The sequence below is a fragment of the Micropterus dolomieu genome, linkage group LG01 (assembly GCF_021292245.1).
Source record: "Micropterus dolomieu isolate WLL.071019.BEF.003 ecotype Adirondacks linkage group LG01, ASM2129224v1, whole genome shotgun sequence".
In the NCBI taxonomy this organism is placed as follows: Eukaryota; Metazoa; Chordata; class Actinopteri; order Centrarchiformes; family Centrarchidae; genus Micropterus; species Micropterus dolomieu.
Window position 1 is genome coordinate 33,686,212 of NC_060150.1, and position 25,097 is coordinate 33,711,308.

The following is a 25,097-nucleotide window of genomic DNA, read 5'->3' on the forward strand; positions in this document are numbered from 1 at the left end:
AAATGCTGCAATGGTGCCAAGTAAGCTCATTAAAAAAAGACATCCTGCCTGTGTGCTAGTTTGAATACAACAGTAAAAGCTGCTGGCACTGCATGATTAAGAACAGACCTGTATATTCAAATATTATTTGTATAGAAGAGTAATTTGTTTTGGTTCAATAAGTTCTTATAATACACATTTAATGTGTATCCGTGTCATTTAATGTGTAACTGAAAACCAAACCATTTACATCCTCAAAACAAATGTTTGCACCCATGTTTAACTGTCACATTTTGTCAGTCGTCATATCAAATCCTCAGAATATTAATTTTGAAGTAATAAAATGGCTTAAACCCAGCAAACCATAATGTAATCAATGCCCTCAGAGCAGCATCATTTCAGCAGTGTGCCCTTTCGATATTATGGATTAATGTTTCAGCATGCCACTGGCCTATTTTCCTGCTTTTGTGGAGTAAGACAGGATTTTCCCTGTGTAATAAAACCACCTCAGATATTTGTGTATAAATGTTGGGTCATTTGAGATGTCACATCGCCAAAGAGCCCCCAGACACAGAGACTTACGATTCATTTGATTATCTACAGACTGAATGTTTTCTTTTCCTGGGAGCTTTGATGTCAAAATTGATAAGTTATGGCAATGTGCAGATGGATCTAAAGGACTGCATATGGAATAATGCCCTATTTCATCTGCCTGGTGTGGGGAAAATGAGTGCTGTCATTGTCAGTGTCTTTTTATTCAGTGAAATACTGAACAGGGCATCAGGGTACAGATGGGAGATTAAAGACAAATGCTGTAAGTAACTGATGATATATTTAAGGATCACTTTAAATCTAATGAGCGCTCCTCTGTGTTCCCAAGGACACATACATGGAAAGTGAAATGTAAAAGGCAAGACAATAATCCCTCTTTGTTCAATGACACACAAATTGCAGCATAGCCGAACTGTTTTTCCTCAGCATCGTCCTTGGCTTCCTCTGCTGTTTCCACATGAGAGGATTGAAAGCCTCGCTGCTTTTCTCTCCCTTGCGCCTTTCACAAAGCTGTCACAAAGTAGCCAAATCTAAAAAGAAGAGGACAATGTGCTGTAGAGGTGTATTGATTTGCAATCGCACCTATAAGCCTGTCCAGTTGTACAGAGAGGAGGGGGGAGACCTGAGTTTCAGTCCCTCATATGAGGTTTTTATCTACATGACCTGACATAAAGTATACACACACTGTTCATGTTTTACCCTTCATACACATTCGAGAGCTCTTCATCTGTCACACACACATACAATATCTTCATACAATAGCACTGAAGCATGATAGGAACTATGGCTATTTGGAGCATGAGTGAGTTTGTTTTGCCAAATGGAGGCTTGAATAGGACACATTTCACCTTGATGCACAACAAGGCTCATTGACCGTTGTGTTAGTGGTTAATTTCTTCTGGAAGCATATTAACATTTTAGGTGCCCTCCAAGGATGAAGCAAATCCACTTACGTTGACTATTAGTTGTTTTTAGTGTTCATATACAAATACATATTTAGAACTATAAAGGGTAGCTGTAGTTTTTTATTTACAACACGATTGCTCTATAAAGCCTTTTTTATGTGCTGGGGGTGAACACATGTTTTACTCCAAATTAAAGACAGATCTTCTTCGTTTCTTAGACTGTTTCTTAATGTGTGTTCAGACAGAATGCTGAGTAAATTTATGTTTAGAGGCAGTGTGCCTGCAAAGGCAATGGGAAGACACGATCAGAAGCACACCCGCGCTTTGGACAGCACAGAGTGATGCAAAGATGCATGTGCGTGAGTTTTATGACTTTATAAATCTGGTTCTTAAATGTACAGAGACAAAAAAAGGAGAGAGACAGGACGGGATTAAAGAAGACAAGTGTTTTGAGTTCAGACAAAGGCTGAGCTAAACACAAACAAACAGGCACATTGGTGCATACCTTGCTAGCTAGCTTACAGCTAATGTACAATTGGTACATTGGCTATTTTGGGTTCAGATCAAATTCACACAAATGAGTAAAGACAAAAATTTGCTTGATTTTCTTTCTGGACACATCTGTTAGGGAATAAATGATTTCAACAGAATAGATGTTCTGGGAAATAATGCAGATTTACTCTCTTGCCAAAGATTAGATGAGAAGACCCATACCACTCCCCTGTCTTTACATTAAGTTTCAAGCTAGTGACCAATTCGCTTAGCTTAGTATAAAGAACGGAAGCAGGGGGAAACCGCTTGCCTGGCTCTGTTCATAGGTTACTAAATCCGCTGACCAGCAACTCTAATGCTCAATTAGAGTTATATCTTGTTTCTTTAGAGGTGCACGTATTTTTTAGCTGCACAGAACCAGGCTAGCTGTTTCTCCCTGTTTCCAGTCTTAATGCTAAGCTAGGCTAACTGTCTCTTGGCTGTAGCTGCAAGAAGGCTCAAACTATTAAACCATCTCAACAAAACAAATAGGTTAACTCACCTCTACTGCCACTATGTTAATAGTCTTCATAAGGACTTATTTTGCACCAATCCTAATAGCTCTTATTTGAAAAAATGCTTCACTGTAGATTGCACAGAGTAGCCTAACAGAGACAATGTTTCTTGAAAGTTGATCTTTGTAACTTCCATAGAATTAGGGCAGAGGCGATATTTCCAGACACAGATATCTAAAAAATCTGGGCAAATACAACCAAAACTATCTGTACAAATAGAGTTAAGTGAGAAAATCTTTCTCTGTAATTTGGGTGAACCAACCCTTTAACAAATGCGGCAGTAAGAGAGTCAATGTTTCAATTACATAATCCAAAACATCCATTACATCCATGAGTCATGTCTCCTAATCCAGATGTTGTTTCCTAAATCACATTTCCTGTTTTTTCTCATCTCTCATCCTGCTGCCAAACAGCTTTGTTGCTTACCCTCACACACAGACACAAACACATTTCTACAAGTATTTATGTGTCACAAATTACCTGTCTTCTTGTCTTTGGTGAGAGCAGGCAGTGTGCAGTGTAAAAAAAGCTGTCTTTTCATTTCTTTTTCACAAGGGCAACAGCTGCTATCTGTAGAGCATCATCCTCGGACGCATTGACAGCAGCTCAAAGCAGAGCCACTGATGAATGACACTTCCAATAGGGAGGCAAGGGAGACGAATACTGAGAGTGGCTCTGAATAGTAATTTTTTACAGTTAACTCCGTGAGATGCATTAAAAAGTTACTTTAAACTTGAAAGTGTAGAGTGAAGAACAGGGATTGAAGTATGAAGGATAGCTGATGATACACGGGGCAACATTTTGAGCAATGTTGCTGGGCAATGTTGCTGGTGGCAAGTCCGACTATGTTTTGAACAGATAGCGGTGGTGCGGGGAGGGTGGCGGAGTGGTGGGGGAAGGGGATTACAGTAGTGATCTTTACTCATTACCATTGACAGTAACATTGCCCAGCACCATTGCTCTAAAAGTTGCTCCGTGTATCATCAGCTTAACTCTCCCTTGCTGTGATTGCTGTCTCTTTACTAGGCCACATTGTGGATTGTGAGAGGTTAATGCAAACTTGTAACCTTGGTAACATGATTTCGACATGTCTTACAAGAAGTCATCTGATGTTTTGTTAAAGCACGGACTGTGATTCTCAGTAGGATTGGCACTAAAATGAATTGCTTGGTCTGTCCAGTAAAGTGGCTGACATGTTTGTCCACTTGTAGACTTGAGTCCATTTTGGATTGGCTGCCAAGTAAAGCAGTGTTTGCTGTTTTGAGGTCATTTTTCACTCTTCCTTTCCTTCCTTTCTCCTGACTTAACATCCCCTCCATAAATTCAAACCATTCACGAGCAGCTATCTTCATTGGTCTTGCTGAACCTCTAGGGAAACGTTTGTAACACTGTTTCCTACACAGTGTCAAAGATATCTAAGAAAAAATGGGGAGGAGGGATTGGGACCTGGGGATGAGGATAAATAACCATCTTTTATTCTCCCCACTCAAACTGTGACTCACTGGGAAATTGTCAGAGACATTACAAATGCTTTCACAATGTTTTGAAACTTTTTGCGTAAGAAGAAACATCTTTCACTGATATGCTAGAGGACAGGAAAGTGGTATGTGGGCATGTCTTGGACCGGAAATGACACTTTAATTTCCTCTATTTTCACAGCAGTGCATGTTTTCAGTCATAGCGGGAGACAATTCCTCTGTGGCACGGAGCCTGAGGCTGAAGACATCAGACTTTTTTCTCGTCTCTCTCGCTCCCACTCACTCTTTCCATCCTGTAATACACCTTGAGACAGGGTGCCTATTCATATACAACTTGCCCCATCAGGAGATACATTCTTTATGGTGTGCTATGTTTTAAAGGCTCCCACAGAGCTTATATGGCCTCTTTCCAGATAATACATAACATATTGTACAATTTAGAGACGTTTCTTTCTTTTTCTTTCATTTTCTTCTTGCCCTGTTGATAGTTTCCCTGAGTCATAACAGACTAGTGATTTTTATCCACATCTGACAATTTCACCTTCTGTGCCAGTGTTCAGTCAACAGAAGTCTGCAAGCTGAAAGATGGGTTGACTGTGTTTATAGCTGCTATGTATTCCAATGAGAAGTCTACTGAGGACTAATTACTGTAATTCTAAAAGGCTTGCTGAAGTGTTTGGATCAGTGCACAACTGTAACAGCTACTGCTGTACCTATACATGTAGAAAGCATCTCATCTACGCTGAGTCAGGAGACAAATTCTCTGCATAATGCAACATTTATTTAAGATATTACAAGAACCAAACCACCAATTTTTCATTTGTTATGTACAGAGGTTTGACAACACAAGTTTCCTCTCTCTTTCTCTGCACTCTCCCTTATTTACAAACACACACAAGCACACACAAACTTTGGCATAAGCAATGCAGGCATAAGTGGAAAATGTCTTTCAAACTCCTCTTTGGGTAGGGGTAGTGGGATAGGGGGAGGCCGTCTTTAAAGGGGAGGCCCCTCAAGATGTCTGACATGTTTCTGCAGGACCGCAGGCCACTGGCTGGCGCGTAGCACAGGCATGTGGTGGGCTGTTTGTCTGCGTGAAGCTGGCATGGCCTCCCATTCCCCTGCATCTGTTCCCCATTAGCAGAGCAGAGAGTATAAAGCAGGGAGCTGACAAGGGCTGGGAACACTCGAGTTCTTGCCTGGATCATGGGGTTTACTATCTGGCTGTGCGTGCTCTGCCTGCAGGCAAGCCTGCTGTCACATGCTCTTGACTGCTCAGGAGCAACACAGGGAGAGCTTTGTGTCAGCGGACAGACCGCAGACGGACAGGTAAGAGACACACTGCTAATGGATGTGATAGTTAGGGAAGGAGAGTGGTAACCAAGGTGCTCATTATGTATCAGTCATCATCTGTGCTGTTGTGACGCTACAGAGGTAAGTGCAGCCTGTTTGAGTCTTTTTAAATGTTGTTTTCTGGACCAAACTACATAATAACTAACCCTTCTCTCGAATGAAAGTGAAAAGAATCTGAATTATCAGCATTTTCTCCAGCAAGGACGCTACAGAACATCTTATGTTATGCATGCAGGCAGTGAAAAGTGGGGCTACATCTCTAATGTTAATGTTAAGTCAGTCTGATTTGAATTATAAGAGAATAATTCTTTTTAAATTAGAGTGTATCACAAATTAGTTTAGACATTTCTTTCAGCCTCATTTGGAGAAGCCATTTCTCAGTTGACTTAAAAATCTGTCTCTATCTGATCAGCTTCTTTTAACCATCATTTCCTCCATGTGATTGGTATAGACTTAACAAGGGAAATAATTTAGAATTCACCTTATCGATCAGTATAATTCCTGAATAAGAAGAATATTAAGAATAATAATCTTTAACAGTTTGTACTTTCAGTTTCGGCTGAAATGACCGGTAGCATACTGATTCAGTTTGTTTTCAGACATAGTGTGGTCAGTGTTTATACAGCTCAGGTCAGAGGAAGCCAGTAACTCTGCTGGAATGTATGTTCTCTGACTCCTTTGAAAGAGGCATCAGTGACGGTAATAGTGGTCAAGTGTGTTTCAAGATGGTAGGAGACGTATCATTGGTTTTCTAACAGAAACAAAGTCTCATTGTAATGGTTTTTACAGCCATAATGCCAACGCACCAAAAATACACCCCTCTGTGGAACAAAATCTTTCTGCTCCCTTTTTGGCTTTTCATGTGGGTAGTGGCTGTTATACTTTAAACTTGTGGCTAGCATTTTTCTGTGGACAGTCCTCATGTTCTGTCCAAAGAAATCACCCTCCTCTGGACAACGAATTCAACAGCTGCAGGAGGAGAGAGGAGGATTTTCACCCACACATGAAAGAGTTTTCATTGGGAATTCTGTTCCATCTGAGGGAGTTTGGGCAGCATATGTGCATTTCTGCAGTAGTTATTTGTATTGTAATTACAGGAAGCGCAATTTTAAGCTTCAAATGTGGTGAGGTAACTAATACCCGATGCAGCATCTTTTCACAGGGTGCATTTGGTTTAGTTTACTTGTGTTTCGCCTTTTCCCACCAAGATCACTTGTGTTTATTATGGAGTGGAATACATTAAATGAGTCATTTATGGGACTCATCAACACATAACGTGCGCAACAGCAGAAAGCCAGATGGATTGTAGCAGGTTTGGAGGCTGAATATTTCTTAAAATCCTACACGCACGCGCCCGCACACACACACACACACACACACACACACACACACACACACTATACAGCTGAATTTCATGAAGAGGTCACAGCTGCGGCTTCCACCAAAAAATGCTGCCATGTTTGGTGTCTTTGGTGCTGAAGAATTATTTGTTAAGTAATGACATACATTCTGACATTTTGTTGGCCTGGTTTGTCTGGGTCAGCAGACTATTTTCACGCAACTAAATAAAAACTTATCCTATTACGTTTTTGTAATGGTCACACATTCACAATGCACAGGTCATCTTTTTACAGCACTAACAGTAGCTAGTGCACCATGCATGAAAACAGTGTATTGAACTGGGCTGCAGTGTAAGAATATTAATTTCTTTGAATTAATGTAAATTCACTTTTGTACTGAAAACAATAAAACAGCTGTGTTGACTTGATTTTCTTCTTCTCCTCAGTATGATGATCAGAAGCAGCAGAGGGCGCTACCCCTAACTGATGCACAGGTATGTTCCAACACTCACTCATATCCTACTCACGGTTATTGCTTCAATCTGAATACTTTAGGTCCTCGATTTCCAGTTCAGAGCAGGTTTAACACTGAAGGAGTCTGGTTAATGTTCATAGGAAAGCCACAGCATGCAAAGGATAAGGGGAAAGACGTCTTGGTACAAGAAAGATGATGCAGAAACAAAATACCAGATGGGCTGTTGAGGTCATTTTTTCTTATATAACACAAAACACAGGTATGCTAATCCATGCAAACTGAATAGTTAGATAACTATATTACTGAATAGGCTGAATAGTTAGATAACTATATTACTGATCCATGTGGGGATATGATGTGATGCGACAAAGCTATCTGGCCGTGTTTGAAATTGGAAAGTTACTTAAGTCCCTGCAAGAACATAATATGCATATTGCAATTATCCTTCAACTCCAAACAGTACAGCTGTTGTGCCACGGTGAACTCTCAAATATTCCACAAACTTCATTCCATAATAAAAAACTAAAATTATCATTAAAATGTTGGCCAACAGCAATCACTGTAAGCACTTTAAATGTCAGTGCGAATGATTGCCAGGCAAATATTTTGTAGTTTACTTTGTTTTCAACAGAATGGAAAAATTTGACAGAGTAGAAAGTTAATATCCAGTGCTGGAAACAGTATTTTTATTTCCACACTTACATAAAGCATTGATGGACGGTCTTGCGGTACCGTTATAAATGTACCCATGTCCTAATTGGCAAACTGAAACCTGTTGTGCCTCAAAGTGACAGTCCACATTTACTAGGAAAACAGGTGGATCAATAGCAGTGTTTCCTTTATGTGCAGATCAATAAGAAAAGCAGGAAATTGCCGGGCCACTGACAATAATAATTTTGCAGTTTCCTCTCCGTATTTGCCAATAAAAAAAGGAGACTGACAGTACAAAGCAGGACAGTACAGGATGAGAAAGGGAAGAGAGCAAACAGAGCAGACCAGAGGAAAACAAAAACAACATCCTCCGCTTAGTATCCACCTCACATAAGACTTCATACATTTTACCACGCAGGGAGACGTGCAGGACTTGTTGTTTCCCTCTGTGGCTGTGGATATGGTTGTGACTGTCTCACCCTTGCAGGTTTCGTTCAGACGTAAGAGACAGTTGGAGCGGAGGGGTCCCACCCACATGAGCCACTCCAGCCTGCCTGGGGCCGTCTCTGTCAAAGGCTTCCCTAATACTCTCATCCAGCAGGTAAACCGCTTGTGTTAGTCACACAGGAGTCAGAGTGAGCAAAAGCCAAATGCGAGGGAGGTGGGGACCGGTTTACAGCGGTGGCTGCTGCCGCCAAATGCCGAGTAAAGTTTTAGTCATACTGTGTCATCTGTGTGTGCTGAAATACAGAAATGATCCACAGAAACCACAGTATTTGCTCACTAAAAAAAGTAGCATATAAGAGAAACTTACTGCACTGAGAGGGAGATAATTATGTAATGCTAAAAAAAAACTGTGCTGGTTTGTTTTCCATATTCAATTAAGTGGATTCAAAGAGAGTACAAATGTGTGTACAGTGTGTATCGATGTAAATACCTATTGCTGTGTCTGTGGCTTCTTAGACTGATAGGTCCAGGCGACACTTGATTCAAGCTGCGAAGAAAAAGCCTAAATCCCGCGTGGGCTCCTACTCCCTCCTTCTCAACGACAAGAAATCCAACCCCCTACAGGTGAGTTATAAGGCCACCTTACTCAATTTTATTGGATCAGTTCGGTCTACTCACCCAGTATATTGTGTTCATCTGAAATGGCTTTTTGATGTCACACAATCATCAGACAATGTCACCTGTTAAGACCCAACCCTCTTCTGTGTGGGATCTTACTTCCAGGTGGTCCGAGCGAGGAGGCAGGTGAAGATCGAGCCACCCAAAAGGGGGAAGACAGGTCGCTCTGGGGCTTTCTCTGTCCTGGTGAGTCACTGAATAGTGTTTATTCACCTAAACACATATTTACTACATTTGATGAATATTGATACTCAGTATTTATGTGCTCTGTGCTCTCCAGGGAGATCCACTGAATGATGGACAGAACGACAGACCCAAAAGAAGCATACGGAAGATGAGTGCTGCAGAATAAAATTTTCTTTCAGCAAAAATTTGGCAAAGCCTAACAAAGGGTGCGCACAGTACAGATGTGTCCACATTACCCAAATAAAACACGTAAACAAACTGTAGATTGGTGTGACAATCTGACATTTGAAATAAGAACTGTTTATTTGGTCTGAGTCTTTTTGAAGTTTGCTGTTTCAACTGTAAGCTAGCTTACTTTTATCAGTCAGTCTACAGATACTTTTTATATACTATTTTAAGTTTCTAATATATTCCTGCATGTTATAAAATCATCATAAAAGATCCAATAATAATATTCTAGTTTGCCATTCTATTGTAACCTATTTAATCACAGATTCCTTATGAAGATTGGGGGTATATTTTTGCAGAAATATTTCTTGTGTTGTGTCAGATTTCAATAAAAGTTTAGTAGAGACATATGGTGTAAAAGTCTTTAAACATTAAACACTTTATGCTCCATTGGAGCCTTCTCTTTAAAATAGTTTTCTCCATAAAGAATTGTGTAACAGTTTTTGTAGCAGCTCAGTCTTTCCCTCTCTCCTTCCCAGAATAACATGTTACTTTTCCCACAAGTATCTGCAAAACTGCTACGACGGATTCATAAAATGAAGTATCATGGGGTTTAAACACCACTAAGTCCCCAATTACAGATGGCGAGTGTTACAGGTGGTGCACGGTTGGCAAAGATGGCAGCAGGATAAACCAGCAGGCACCTCTTTTCTCTGAAAGGCCTTAATCCACTTACATTACAGCAGCCAAGGGGAAATAGCCTGTGTGTGTCTGTGTGAGAGAGAAAGAAATCTAAATGTAGTACAGACCATCTGTTTCAGGAGTCAAACTTTGTCTATTTAAATATCTTGTGTTGTTTTTAATTCATTTGGCCAGAAATGGAAACACAGTATGGTCTGGGCGAGAAGATTTGTTGGAGTATTTCAGCAGGACACTGACGCAAATGTGTGCACAAAATCTGATTTTTGTGGGCTGTTCTGCATCTGGGTCTCTACCTATTTACAGCATATCAGATTAAACTAACCACCTGCTGCACGGCTCAGAAGAAAAACAGCACTGTACTGTGATGAGTGCATGTCGGGTTAAAAATAAAAACAGCAAAATAATAGCTATGTACTCAGTCCCACCCAAAGTGATGCCATCAGAAAAAAGAGTTTGAGGCAATCTGATGGGGAAAATGAGGCTGTGTAAAAGTGTAAGGCAATCTAAGTGAATAGGATGACTCATCCTCTGCTCATTTACTGATCAAAGCCCTCAGGTTGTGACGTAAGGTATGCTCACAATCTCATTATTATGGTTTTATAGACACAAACAGCGAGAAAGGGGGGAAAAAACAAAAACAAAATGTTATTTATAAACTTGGCATTTTCCCTGAAGCACATAATTGATTCTGAATATGCCACGCTATGGGAGAATTGTGTAAGGTCCCGAGCTGCTGACACAGTCATCAGATAACCTTGATTAGCTGGTTGTGAACCGTCTCGGTGTCGCCTTGGTGACAAACCACCACAGGACGCCATTGTGATTTCTCAGAAACAGCAATGCTCTGATAAAAACCAAGATCCTATTATTCTTATTTAGAGGCAACAAGAGAGAGACAGCCTCAGCTCACACCCTGTCATCATCTCACACACACAAACAAATACTCACAAACCCACACACATACACACACTGCTTTGACAGCTGCCAGCAGTGTATCACTGATTGACCGTACCCTTGGGCTAATGCATCCTGGGAAATTCCTTGTTGATGACCTGATGGAACGAGGCAGAAGTGTCTGAATGTGTTGCAGATAGGGCACACAAATACACACAAACAGATCCATCCTAAAAAGCCATACCGTCCACAAACACGTTACAAATAGAAATCGCCCATATAAACCCATTTCCTCTGGTGATGTAACTGTTAAATTAAAGTTCAGACTTCAGTCTGACCATGTGTCACTGTGTGTGGTCAACCCAAAGTGAATCCTTATAGCTTTTTTTTTTTTTCAGTCGTTGCGGTTGTGTAATGGTGTGTGGCATTGTTTCCGTTCTGCTCTGGGTTCAGCCATCCCCTTGAGAACAAAGCTGATGATAATCACTACGAACAAACTCATTTGGAAGCCTACAATCTATAAGATTGTGGTAGGAAACGGTGCAGAGTGATATGTCAGAATTTCCCACAAAAGCTCAGTCAGGTTCAGATGTAGTTAGCAGCTTACAGTCAACATCCTTTTCAAGGAGTGGAAACCACAGCGTAAGTATTAGTTTCTGTTGACAGGAGCATGTCATCCCAAACAACATGCAATGTGGGAAAAGACAGTCACAAACAAGTTGTATGTTAGCTGTGGGTAGCAAGTTTGTCGCCAGTGTAGCACAAACTAGGTATTTTTGTAGCTTTGGCCATCATTTGAATTGGTGATAAATTGGACTCAACGATATATTGCTGAAATCAGGGGAAAATGGCGACATAGCTAAAAAAATTATTATGGGGCAAGAAACCGGGCAGTCAGATGATCACACAGGTTTTAAACAAACCCAAACTTCGCCTGCTCCCAGACTTCTAAATCACTGGCCACTTCTGATGTTATTTATTTAGACATCTAAATGCTGTTCTTCCCATCTAGAAAAACAATTAATCATTCACAGCTACGTAGGAGGTAATATGATTGGGAAGGTCAGCATTAATTAAAAAATAGCGCCAGAAAAATTGTGACAAATGTGGTTGTCTCCAACACAGCTGCTTATTTGGCTAACTTAGCTTATCACAAAGACTGTGGAGACGTGAGACTGGAATCAATCTTCTTATCTAACTCTCTGTAAGAAGCGTATTCCCCCAAAACGTTTACAAACTAATGTGACAAAAACGTTAGCTAAACTGCTCATAGAAACTGCTACAGCAGCTTTCCTGTCAACAGGAAATGGCGTTGGCGAGACCAATATCACTCACTACTGACAGGTTTGTGTAAAAAAAAAACAAAATGAGTCCAAAGAACAAATGAAAATAACTTATTTGAAAGAGAAAACAAGATAAAATTGTTGTCAACATCTATCACAATTTATTGGTACATGGTTGACCCATTTTACTTAGAGTGGTCGTGCATGCACACAGTTTTTGGTTTGATTTGGTTAAACTGCTGGCTTGTTTACAACCTGTCTGACAGCTTGTGTTTTTTGGCTTGGCAGACTACATTGTGTGTTGCTCTGTTCCTAGATCATCACTTTGTTCGGTATAATGTTAGCATATGTGACGAAAATGACGGCTGTAAAAATAAAGAAAGTATCACAGCAAGTGTGATCTCTTTATGATTGACAGTGAAGATGAGTTATTCCCTACTCAGTATTCCTGGAGTGGTGCCCCTCGTCTTTTCTCTGTGCCCGCTGACCTCAGACTATGACCACGCTTTCAGGCTGAATTTGCCTCCTTCTCTTCATCTCCTGCCACTTCCCATCAGATCAGATGCAGGGTGTTGGCTGTCTTCCCTCACCTCGTGTCACTCCTCTCTCGCCTGACATCACCTTCCACGAACAGCCTCCCTAACTCAGCCTGTCAAAAATTCCCCTAACTGCTGTCACAGCGGCCCAGCCCTGTCGCATCACTCGGGCCCTAATGAAGAAAAGGCAGAGGGAGAGCGAGACGAACAGAGATGTATGTATGTGATATGTGTAAGTCCTTAGTAACAGCGTTTTCATGTCAGCTCAATATATCAGCCTGCTGACCTTTCAGTGTGTATGGCAGGCCGAGGGTTATTTATGGGCCAATGCAATTCATTAACTTTTCCAGGCAAAGCCTTTGTCTGCACACCCAGAGGCAGTCTGACATCTGCAATCCCTTCAGTTTACATATGTCTACAAAAACTCTATAATGGCATCCATAACCGTTCAAACAGGCAAAATGTTGATACATTCATGTAGTGAACGTTGTAGATGGTAGGCTGCACATTACAAATATAGAGTTTATGGACAACACATGGTTTCTGTTAGGAATAAATTATGGATCAACATAAAATGCCAGGAATTCAGAAAATCAGTGTTTGGTTACAGGAGTCATTCAACATTTTGGGAACTTTTTTGCATTAGATGAGAAAAGTGATACCATGTTTGTTATGCTAAATATGAAGGTACAACCAGGAGACAATTAGCTTAGCTCAGCATAAATATATTATAGACTGGAAGCAGGAAGAAGCTCAAGTCTCTGCTGGTTGCCTGGTAAACCTCATGGCCACGACAAGGCTTCAGGAAGTGACTTGTCCCAGTCTAGAAATTGATTTTAAAAAAAATTTAAAACTGCAAATTGTTGCTTTTACTCTCCCTTTTTTGTTGAGATTAAACAAACAAGATATAAGGTGAACCGAGAGCCTATATTTGTGAACTTTATCTATGTTGGGAGATGGCTTTTGATGACTTTGGAGAGAGCCAGCCTAGCAGTTTCCCCCTGTTACCAGTGCAGTCCATGTTATAATAGTAGTAATAATAGTTTCCTGGCTTGAGAATCTTGTGTGGTAGCAGTTTCCTTATGTAAATAAAATTATTTCCCAAAATAGTGAAATTATGTAAAATCAAGTGATTAGGACAGGCAGTTGCCAACTAACTACTTTTGGAAAATAACTGATCATAAAATGTCAGGAATTGAGAAAAAACAGTGTTGGTTTAAATGTGACCACCATGCATTTTTAAGTTCATCAAATGTATTTAAAAAGGTTTCTAAAGAATTTCCTTATACCCTATAGAAGCAAAGATATCACAATCTTCACCAAGATTGGTTTTACAAAGGGTTCACATGCCAATGGCAACATGCTGATGCTGATCTTGACAGCTCAGGCATCAGGAGTCCCCACATCCTTCACTGCTAGTAACTCACAGGCAACAAATGCCTTTTGCTTTGGAGCGAATATTGCCAGAGAAATCTGAAAATTGAGGTAAAACCCGAGCGCTGAGATGAGCACAGCTGAAAGAAAAATGCAGGATTTTGTCTGGGCAATTCGTCTCTTTGTGAAGATGATGGATGTGTGCTGAGTCACTGCCATGGCCCAATCTCTGCCCTGCTCAGTACATTATAGCAGAAAATATTGCTGAGTTTGATCCGCTGCCCACTGTATAGGTCCACAGAAAGCTGATTTATTAAGAAGGGAATACTCTCAGACAGGATGATTCAATTTCATAGATATACATTAGAATAGGATGGCAGAGAGAATTGAGAAACCAGCATTTCTTAAAAATCTATCATGAGCAATAATAAGCAAACGCGTCATATATATGGCTGGTAACTTGGTAAAGAAATCGCTGTGAATCAATCACCAGACCGGTCTAATGCAGTTGCAAAAACAGGACAAAGGATTCATATGGGAATAAAGGATGCGAGGCAGGTTTGGCTCAGCCTGAGCCAAGTGGGCTGAAACGTGAGCTTTCTCCCTCTCATTCTTCCTTCTCTTTGGTATGACATGCAGGTCGTCGCGGGCTGTGAAGTGGACAGAGCTGTCAGTGAAGAGAGGAGCTGAGGGGGCAGCGCAGGGAGTCGGACAGGCACGGGAAGAATTCAGATCAGCCTGACTCATTTAAGATGGAGCCACAGAGTTGAAAAACGTCTTATAAAGTCTTTGAAAGAAAACCGTGTCTCCTCAGACCTGGAGATTCAGTCAGGAGGGAGGGATGAGCAGGCCAAAAGAGGTAAAATGTGCTAGGGAGGTACAAAATGTCAGCTGGAAATAGCCTCCAGTCACCACTTCATTGACTTTGTAACCGTTTGTGAAAATTACGAAGGCTCTGAAGTGGCACAATTATGTACTGTAGATGAAAACAAGGGCGTAAAGGAACATTACATTCTACAGTTACATTCCTCAAGGGTAGCAGAGTAATGGAATCTCTGGGCCAGGAAATATTAGCAGCATAACACATTAGGTCATTGTCTTTAAGTCCACAAACCACTTCAGGGACCTTTGGTGGGAAATAAGGAGAAAAGTACTTTTAGCTTGTGGTTGGAAAAGGAAACCTACTTCCACTTTCCAAGCCAGACTAGCATGTAGAAGTAATTTTAAAAGAGCAAAATAGCACAAAATACCTTCTGATTACTGGGAGTGATTAAGGCTGGCAAGGTAGCACAGACTGCTGACAGAAATTCTCTATGCCTTTTCATTCCTTTCTTCCTATATCTCAGTCTGTAAATGCCTCCATCTCTATATCACATCCTTATCTCTCTATTATCTGTCAAAAGCTTTGCAGTGAGCGCATCAAAAAACACATCAGTCAGCATCACTGAGGTACAATAGAGAATAAAATACCAAATGTTCTGTGGAGGGAAAGACATGAGGGGCTGTTGAAGCTGACAGTAATAAAAAGAGGAGAAAAATGTCTTTTTATGGCAATTGTGCCCACAGCTCAGAAACTTCCCAAAGTTCAACTCCAAGTCCATGAGGTCTGCCAGGGCAAAAACATATTAATACTGGAGGCTAAATCTCACTCTGAACATTACATAGAGAGAGAGAGGGGAGGCTTGTTGGCCCAAGAGTATGGTCTCACACTGAATTTTGACATCATGAATGGATGTTTCAAAACTGCAGAGCGGGTGGCGCTTTAGGGTTCCCGAGAGGACAATAAATCATTTGGTCACGCGTACCGTAGCTACGCTTGGGCCTCTCAGCATCTCTGTACACTACAGCTCAAGTATGAAGTGTAAGAAGGGAGAGGAAAAATAACTCGTAACTCCAGAAGTTCTATCTATGTTGCATCATCCATTTGTAATGCCACTGAGATGTCTATGAACAGGCTGGATGACAGTTCAGCTTTACTTAAATTCCATTTTCCAACAACCGGATAAATTCTTAATGCAAGAATGTTGAACATGATATTGCATTCCTGTGAGCTTTTCCAGTACCAGGATTTCTTGTTCTGCTCATCTACAGCTGAATGTTACCTAAAAATTTCATGCAGAAATGTGATCTTTGCATAAGAAGTATCATGGAATTTCAGTGTACATAGCTGAAATTGAAATATTAGTTCTAAAATTAAGATTCAAAATTTTATTGTCCTTTACTGAGGGCAATAATCTGAATGTGTTTTGCCCATGTGCATGGCACATGTAGAGAAACACTACAGCACATATAAGAGCAGCAAAGTGCACATAAAGTGACAACACATTATATGTTTTCAAATTTTATACCGTAAAATTATGTGTACTAACAAAGAAAGATATTAAAAGTTAACGAGTGGCAAATAAAGTTGAAATACTTAATATAGAGTGTTACATGCTGGACCAGCTCAGTTACTCCATGTTCCTCCTTAGCTGCTGTTGAGCTGCACAATGGGAGAGGAGATAAAGGAGTGTTTAAGACAGCACTTCCACACACAGGAATCTCTGAACCTCCGCCCCTCTGCTCTGGCATAATTTCAAAAGAGATATAAAGGTCTGTGTGCAGCCTGCGATGTTGGTTCCCCTGATTGACCACTCAAGAGACTTTGGCTTTGCTCCTCACATACAGGCGAACAAACCAGGACACAAAGTTGAAAGTTAATTCACTTTCTGTCAGAACTTAATAGACACAAGATCTCTTTGTCTCAGTGTCACTGCCTACTGTATTCAGTAGCTTACTTCCATCCAAACCCCATGCTGACTAGAGGTACCATTGCTGTGGTTGTCAAAGAGAAAAATGAGTACTCATATGAGCAGGACACTGTTGACACTGGTTTATCTTAGCTCTCAGGGCTAACCTGTCAGTAGTGTCAGAAACAATCCCCACACAACCACCCTGTAACATTTAACATCAACTACAAATTCTAAATTAAATACAGCAGCTATAGTTTATAGTTCATGTACATAAAGAATATATTTATTCCAGCAATATTTACACTCTGCACTGTTGCACAATTTTATTCTTGTTTACAATTTATAGAAACAGTCTGACTTGTGTAAAGACATTTTCGCCCACTTGTGTGCACAAAAGAGTTACATGTTTACCTTTGTTCAGCTTTGTTGTCCTTGTTCTTAGCTGTATGTCTATTTCTGTGTAAGTACTTTGAGAGTAATGAAAAATCAGAGTTAAATTCTTTCACGTGTACACATATTTGGCCAAAAAAGTTGGTTCTGATTCTGATGTCTGATATTCAGTCTGTGGTAATGTAACCAAAGCTTGCTAGAGTTTGCCCTCTTGTGGTTATATTCTCCAATGCAACATGTCTGAATTTCAACAACAGAGCAATGACAGATAGATAAATAAGTACACTTTTCCATCTTGATGGGAAAAACAACCACTAAAACACTTGAGAGAGAACAACTGAATTTCAGTGCCTACTTTGATTGACAGCATTGCTCATGTTGATGATCAGGATGAACATCCAAAGAAGTCTGACAATGTTCACATCTACATATTATTATAATATATATCCATCCATGCATCCATCGTCAACTGCTTATCCTGCGTATAGGGTCGCAGGGGGCTGGGGCCAATCCCAGCTTACACTGGGCGAAAGGCATGGTACACCCTGGACAGGTCGCCAGTCCATCACTGGGCCACACATAGACAAATAACCACTCACTCACATCCACACCTACGGACAATTTTGAAGACACCAATTAACCTAGCCTGCATGTCTTTGGATAGTGGGAGGAAGCCAGAGCACCCAGAGAGAACCCACGCGGACACGGGGAGAACACGCAAACTCCACAAAGAGAGGCCGGGGCAACCCACGACCTTCTTGCTGTGAGGCGACAGTGCTAACCATGGCACCACCGCACCGCCCCATATATTAACATATATTATAATCTTCCTCTTCTTCTTCTATATATCAATATATATATATACATATTATTCTTATTTGTGCCAAATTAAATGAATGGCTGAGTGACCTGACTGAAGTACACTTAAAAAACGAATTATCCCTAAAACATTGACTTTAAGTATTAATTATTAATTACATGTAAATTTTCCATCAAATTTTATTACATAAGTTCAATGTAAAAGGTGACATGTAATGCAATGTCTTTCTATCATGTTTAGTCAGTTTGAATAAATGACATAACTTTGTCAGATTTGATTAAATTAAATTAATGTAAACCTGTAAATAAGCATTATGTGTTTATTCAATTACTACATATGAAGTTTAAGGGAATTTCTACATAAACCTTACGTGTTTATTCAAGTACTAAATATAAAGTTTAGGGAAACTTCTACATAAACATTATGTTCATATATGTATTATATCTACGTAATGCATTTCAAATTAGTTATTATATTTCCTGTAATAAATCACAAAGCAACACATACAAGAACTATAAATGGAAAATTTTAGTGACAGATTGCAAAAACATCGTCTAATGGCAAAGTGCACAAGGTTTTCCATTAAACCTGACGGTACTATAAAGGCTAAAGAAATAAAAAATAAAGGTTTTCCACCAGATTAAGTATTTCTACTGTATTCAGTAACTTAAAATTAATTTTAAAATAATCTTTTAAAAAATTGTTTGCCATTCAAAGAGCCTTTTTTTCAATACAATACTCAAAGCGTTTAAAATATGAGTATCCAATATCAGTTTGAACAATTCCAACATCAACAGTTACATCAAAACAAAAAATTCCCCAAGCACAACAATGAGGTGCTGGTAGAAACCTGGATAAGTCTATGAAAAATCAAAAAACAAACTACCGCACACTGATCTGACTAACTACTTTATTTTTTCACAAATAAAGTAGTAAGTCAGATCAGTGTGCGGTAGTTTGTTTTTTGATTTATAAAGAGTTACATGTTTACATATTTGGATGTTCGTCTTGACCTAACTGCTGACTGACTGACGGCGTGATGTCTATCTATCTTCCAAAAACTTTTTTTTAAACCACCATTTACAATCTCAATATAAACACATATGCACTCTCCTCCGAGAACATCTTACAGTTTTAAGAAAGGACCTGGATAACAGACACATGTAAAGTAAGTGCTGTCCATGAGATGTTTTACAAGTCAGACATGAGAAACATGAACAAAGGCAAACGGCCTTATTACCTGCATAAAAAGAGGTCTCTCAAGCTGGTGTATGCAACAAAGATCTCTGTGCAAAAATGGCAGGGTCCAAGAGCGGCTTCCTCCACTAATTCCTTCAACACTCCAACAGCAGATTTGAGCAAATCAGCAAGTTAACAGAAAGGGGCAATAGAAGATGCCAAAAGTAATCTGAACACCAAGCTGTTCTAGTGTTTGTTTAAATCCATACGAACTAGTGGGGGGGCAAGCCAAGCTCAACTATCCAGCACTGTTCTTGTGAGCTCACTGACGCATCTTAATCTTTAATGTTTGCACCTTTGGGGACAGTTTGTTACCATCCAAGTTCATCAAAACCTTTTGGAAGATAGTTCAGGTTGAGTGTGTAGATCAGGCCAAAAAGCATGGCACAACCAAAGGAAATACATCCTAGCTCGCTTAGCAGCACACACTCGACCACCACTCCTGGCTTGTCCTCTTCATCAGCACCTTCTCTGCAAATCACATAGAGCCCCATGGTGGTCTGTGCGATCTCTCTCTTAGCTTCCTCACTGTTGACATCCTAATGGTGAAACATAAATTGACAATTTTGAAATAAAGAAAAGATTGCATTTTTAATACTAAGAGTTCACATTAAATGTTGATAGTGACCAAGTACTCCTTGATGAGTGTGTTGCTGTCCTCATTGAGGTAAACACACAGGCTTCTGACGACACAGCCCGTCTTCATTTCAATGTCTTCACTCTGAAAAACAAATCATACATAGCACCTCAGAACTTTTAGCCCTGTTGTTGTCCAATCAAAACTGTGCTACAAGTGTTATCCTAGTGATATCCCTAGGCTTTGATTTTTAAGGCCTGGGGTAATACACAAGTCAAATTGCATTCTTCAGCCTTGAATACAAGTGTGAAAACAACAGTCAGGTAGGGCTGGACAATATGGCCAAAAAAGTTATCACTATAAAAAGTTTCATATCTTTCAATATCGATAATTAGCACAATAAGTATCAAATCTCCTGAGTGAAAGTTGAAGGAACCTGATGGTTAATTGTGGTTTAAACTCTTCTTTATGGTCAACACCTGATGCCTAACAGCGGGTAACTTAACAATCTGAGGTAGAACATTCAAAACAATTATACGATAATTACGATAAAATCTTTGTCAACAAATATGCATGAGTACATTTAAGTAAACCTGTTTACAGTCCTTTTTCCTCAACAAATACAACATCTTAATAAAAAAAATTAAGTCCTATATCGTGCATGATTCAAGTGAATAAAATTAAAAATTTATTGAATATTTATTATATTGTTATTGAAAAAAATAATATCGTTATAATTATTGTTATTGTTTTATTGTCCTGTCCTACAGTCAGGATGCCACACTGATGACCAGATGAAACTAAGCAACAGTTACTGATACAAAAGCTAAAGGGTTCTTTTGATAAACCTGCAATTATTACCTCCCACAAATTCTATTAAATGGAAATGACATGCACTTGCCTTAGCTGTTGGAGCCATGAGGAATCGGATCTTCCTTCCAGCAGCTCCTCCTCTACTGCTGAAGACCTTGATTAAGTTCCGGAGCCGTATCAACAATTGTGAAGTCCCCGCTCTTCCCCCTCCATCTGCATGATACTGCTGCGGTTGAGGGGCTAACTACAAAAAGCCACAGCAAAACTAGCAAAAACTGACCTCACACAAATCCATTCACAAGCTCCTTCACCCACAGTCAAACACACACGGCTGCTTATTTACTGCTGAATCACGTCAAAACCTCGTGCAAACGGCTGAAGCTAACGTCCCTCCTGTGCATACACTTTATGCTAGGTACGAATGTTTTACAGGCTAACGTTAGCAAAGCATTGCGCACACACACTTGCATTTACCAAAAAATGTCTTTGTAAAACATCAAACACATTTAAATCGACGTACTTCTAAAATGACACATACACAGTAAAACAACAGATGCCCATGTTGTCCCGCTCACTCAAAACAATACAGGGCAAAGCAGACTATGCGCATGTGCAACAGTAGAAGGACATGCGCGCAGCCTGCATTGGGAGCTAGTAAAGTTTATTCGATTTGTTTACTTTCAGTTTATATTAAGCATATTTATGGTGTGTTTCATTATTTTAACTACATACGCTTTTGATATTATGTATTTTAGTTACATTTTACATAAAATATCACTTCATATTTAAGATGGCCAAAAATCACTCAAGTCAAGTTGACTCTGTTTACATTCAGTTTATATTAAGCATATTTACGTTGTGTTTACGTTGTAATTATTTAACTTTTGATTGCATGTATTTCAGTTACATTTTACTTAAAAGTATTGCTTCATGTTTATGATAGCCAAGAATCATATTCTGACTGAAAATGTGTAGGCTATGTGTAAAAGTAATATAACATGTCTTTAAAATAAATCCGTGTGAGTGTGCAGCTGCTCGGACTGGTTAGACCACATAGGCACGAGCTTGATGTAAAACTAACAAAATAAAAGCTGTTATTTCGAGTAATAATATGTGTTTGATGTATTTATCAATATCCGAATGAAAATGAAGTATAAAACAAAATGTATGCCATCCATCGTCAACCGCTTATCCTACAGAGTCCCAGCTTACATCGGGCGAAAGGACCGGTAGCCAGTCCATTGCAGGGCCACACACACACAAACAACCACTCACACCTAAGGACAATTTTAACCTAGCCTGTATGATGGTGGGAGAGAACACGGGGAGAACATGCAAACTCCACATAGAAAGGCGGGGGCTCTGGGGTTTGAACCCACGACCTTCTTGCTATGAAGAGGCAGTGCTAACCACTGTACCACAATAAAATGTGTGCATAATACTTTATATCAAGTATTTAGGGTGTAAAATCTTATTTTACACACATATTTATGACAACGGTCAGTAAATCTAGTGCAGTATAAAGTAGAGGAGAGGTATGGTTGTAACATTTTTTGCTTCAGCAATTAACTCACTGAGTTTTGTAACTAGAGTTCTCAAAGTTTTAAACAAATTACCCACATTTGTTCACTACAAATTGCTCCAATTCAGTCCTCTACAAGAATACCACAGACCTCCTGAGTTGATGTCAAATGCATTATGTTCCCTTGTTACATCGTTCCCCACCTACCCCGGTGTAGGTTGTAACACATGCTGGAGTAAGTTGTAGCAATAAGACAAAAGAAGCAAAAATAGATGTCACACTATATGAAATGCTTCAAAAACAGGTAGTGATATAAAATAACAATGTTTCTCTCTCACTGCAACTATGTCTGATGACTATGTGTAAATTTATCTAGCCTACAGAATAAACTTGCTTAACAGTATATTTAATACAGTAAATACTACTAAAATGTACTTAATTAAAGAACATCTCTGTACATCCTTAGGTCTAACAAAAAAAAAGAGGTGTGTGTCTGTGTGTGTATATTCTTAATCAGAGTCACAGTCGGGGCTTGAACTGGGCCGGTAATCACCGGTACGCAGTACTGGCATTTCTATTTTACTCTTTGACATACTGGGACTTTTTCTTGCGCAGTGGAATTTCTCACAAGCTGCCTGTATACTTCTCTGCCCTCTCCACCGGCGGAGATGGAGTATGGAAAAGAACGAGTGCCAATACATACATCAACATGTGAAAACATGTGAATGGTCACTGGTCACAGTGCTGACAAATGAATGCTGGTAGTGCAGGCTGCGGGGGGCAGACTGCAAAGGGCACTCTGTAAAATCTTAAAATGAAAAAAGTCCCTAGTTGTATGTATAGTACTTTTTAAAGAGGTGTTACAACCCACCCCACCCCTGTCAGCCAATGTTTAGCTAGCTGTTTTAGCATAGTGGTTTGAAATTAGAAAGGAAAAACTGCATCACAAGTTGCCTAAGAAACTACATTACAATCTAATATAGGTCAAACAATTTTACCAGCAATAGTATAGATACTAAACCAAATATAGCCTTGGTAAAAAAAATGTCTTTCTGACATCAGTTTTTTCTCTATATATTCTGAATGTAACTGTTAATCACTGTGCCTGATCGGGGAGGAAGTGGGTAAATACCGAAATGATCACCTAACCAGGCACGTGCACACATAGACATCAAAAGGGGCTTCAGCACTTGCCCTTTTTCTTCTTCAAGAGAAAGTTTTTTCTGGGCTACTTTTTTTTTTTTTTTAAATAAATGAATAAAAAGTATATTTATTCCTGTTTGCAACAGATTTCCTGTCAAACAAATATATTTATTGGGGGAAAAAATCTAAATAGGCTATCACGTAGGAAGATGAGACTTTGGAGTTCCGATGCCCTCTCCTCGATCCCTCTCCCTCTCTCCCTCTCTCCCTCTCCCTCTCTCCCTCTCCCTCTCTCCCTCTCTCCCTCTCGCTCGCTCCGCATCTCAACCGATCTCAACTCGCAACCAGAGCGCAGCACACAGACAGACAGCAGCCCCTCCAGCTTCTCTCCCAGCAGTGTTTTTCTTGGCTTGTGTGGAGGTGAGTGGTGATGAACAAAAGACTAAACTACCAGTGCCTCGAGTTTACCACTAATTAAACAAAAGACAATATAGGCCTAGGCCTATGTCTTGCTAAGGCATGACTCATGAGATGAGCTAATGTAATAAGTTAGCTAAGGCAATATCTCATGGCCTTACAACCTAATATACTGATGGAGTACCCACATTTGTAATGTCTGCTGATGAAGGCATGTGCTCAGTCCTTGTACTCCTGGACCTTAGCGCTGCTTTTGACACCATTGATCACAACATCATGTTAGACAGACTGAGGCACTAGGTGGGGATCTCTGGTACTGCCCTAGAATGGTTTTCATCCTACCTGTCAAATAGGAAGTTTTGTGTGTCTGTAAACAACTATGTCTCCTCGTTCTGTCCAGTTAAATATGGTGTGCCTCAGGGGTCGGTCTTAGGACCCATTTTGTTTTCCTTGTATCTGCTTCCCCTTGGACATATTATCCATAAACATGGCATTTCTTTTCATATTTATGCTGATGACACACAAATATACTTGCCGTCAGATCCACAGACCCTGGAATGCTGAGTTCACTTAACAACTGCCTTTGTAATGTTAAAAAATGGATGTCAAATAATTTCCTCCAGCTGAACTCAGACAAAACAGAAGTCCTGGTCATCGGGTCTCAGCAGATGGTTCCCTAGTAAATCACATTAAGCCTGTGGCAAAGAACCTTGGTGTTTGGTTTGATAGTAATTTAAATTTCGAGCAGCACACTACAAAGCTTGTTCAATCATGTTTTTATCAACTTAGAAATATAGCAAAAATTCGATCTATGTTAACTTTTAAGGACACCGAGACCATTTTACAGGCCTTCATCTCATCACGCCTGGATTATTACAACAGCCTTTTCACCTGTTCAACCCAAAAATCTATTGATCGACTCCAGACTGTCCAGAACTCAGCTGCCAGGCTTTTAACCAGAACAAAAAAATATGACCACATTACTCCTATTTTAGCTTCATTACACTGGCTCCCAGTATGTTTTAGAATTGACTTTAAAATTCTATTGATCACTTTTAAAGCTCTTCATGGCCTCTCGCCTTGTTATATTTCTGACCTTTTAGTCCCATACACACCAGCACGTACCTTGAGATCCTCGGGCAGAGGTCTGTTGTCTGTTCCAGAGTCTCGACTGAAAACTAAAGGGGACAGAGCGTTTGCTGTCAGGGCCCCGAGGCTCTGGAACAGCCTGCCCGAGGAAATCAGGTCGGCTGAGTCAGTGAACTCTTTTAAGTCCCTTCTTAAAACATACTTTTATAGGAGAGCCTTTCCCGATCTTATTTGACTTTATTTTATCCCTTTTATTTTATTGTATTTTACTAATTTTATATTAATTTTTCATGCTCTTATCTTGTTTT

At 39.9% G+C, this 25,097-nt stretch overlaps 1 protein-coding gene across 2 annotated transcripts; it reads left to right on the forward strand.

The window, feature by feature from the left end:
- The first annotated feature begins 1,742 nt into the window (after window positions 1-1,742).
- On the forward strand, window positions 1,743-9,381 carry si:dkey-12l12.1. 2 transcript variants are annotated; one of them, XM_046056302.1, is made up of 6 exons: window positions 1,743-1,791; window positions 7,100-7,147; window positions 8,267-8,380; window positions 8,743-8,850; window positions 9,010-9,090; window positions 9,185-9,381. In XM_046056302.1, the coding sequence occupies exons 1-6, from the start codon at window positions 1,786-1,788 to the stop codon at window positions 9,254-9,256; spliced, it is 429 nt and encodes a 142-aa protein (XP_045912258.1). In that variant the 5' UTR covers window positions 1,743-1,785; the 3' UTR covers window positions 9,257-9,381. The 2 variants fall into 2 exon arrangements, with proteins under 2 accessions (XP_045912258.1, XP_045912249.1); XM_046056293.1 differs by lacking the exon at window positions 1,743-1,791 and adding an exon at window positions 5,036-5,289.
- Window positions 9,382-25,097: the final 15,716 nt, after the last annotated feature.

What these genes read in the sequence shown, in the direction of transcription:
- si:dkey-12l12.1 (XM_046056293.1), top strand. Translation starts at nt 5,167, where the DNA reads ATGGGGTTTACTATCTGGCTGTGCGTGCTCTGCCTGCAGGCAAGCCTG. An exon ending in CTAATACTCTCATCCAGCAG is followed by an intron (nt 8,381 to 8,742) that starts GTAAACCGCTTG and finishes GTGGCTTCTTAG; the next exon opens with ACTGATAGGTCCAGGCGACA. An exon ending in CTGGGGCTTTCTCTGTCCTG is followed by an intron (nt 9,091 to 9,184) that starts GTGAGTCACTGA and finishes TGTGCTCTCCAG; the next exon opens with GGAGATCCACTGAATGATGG.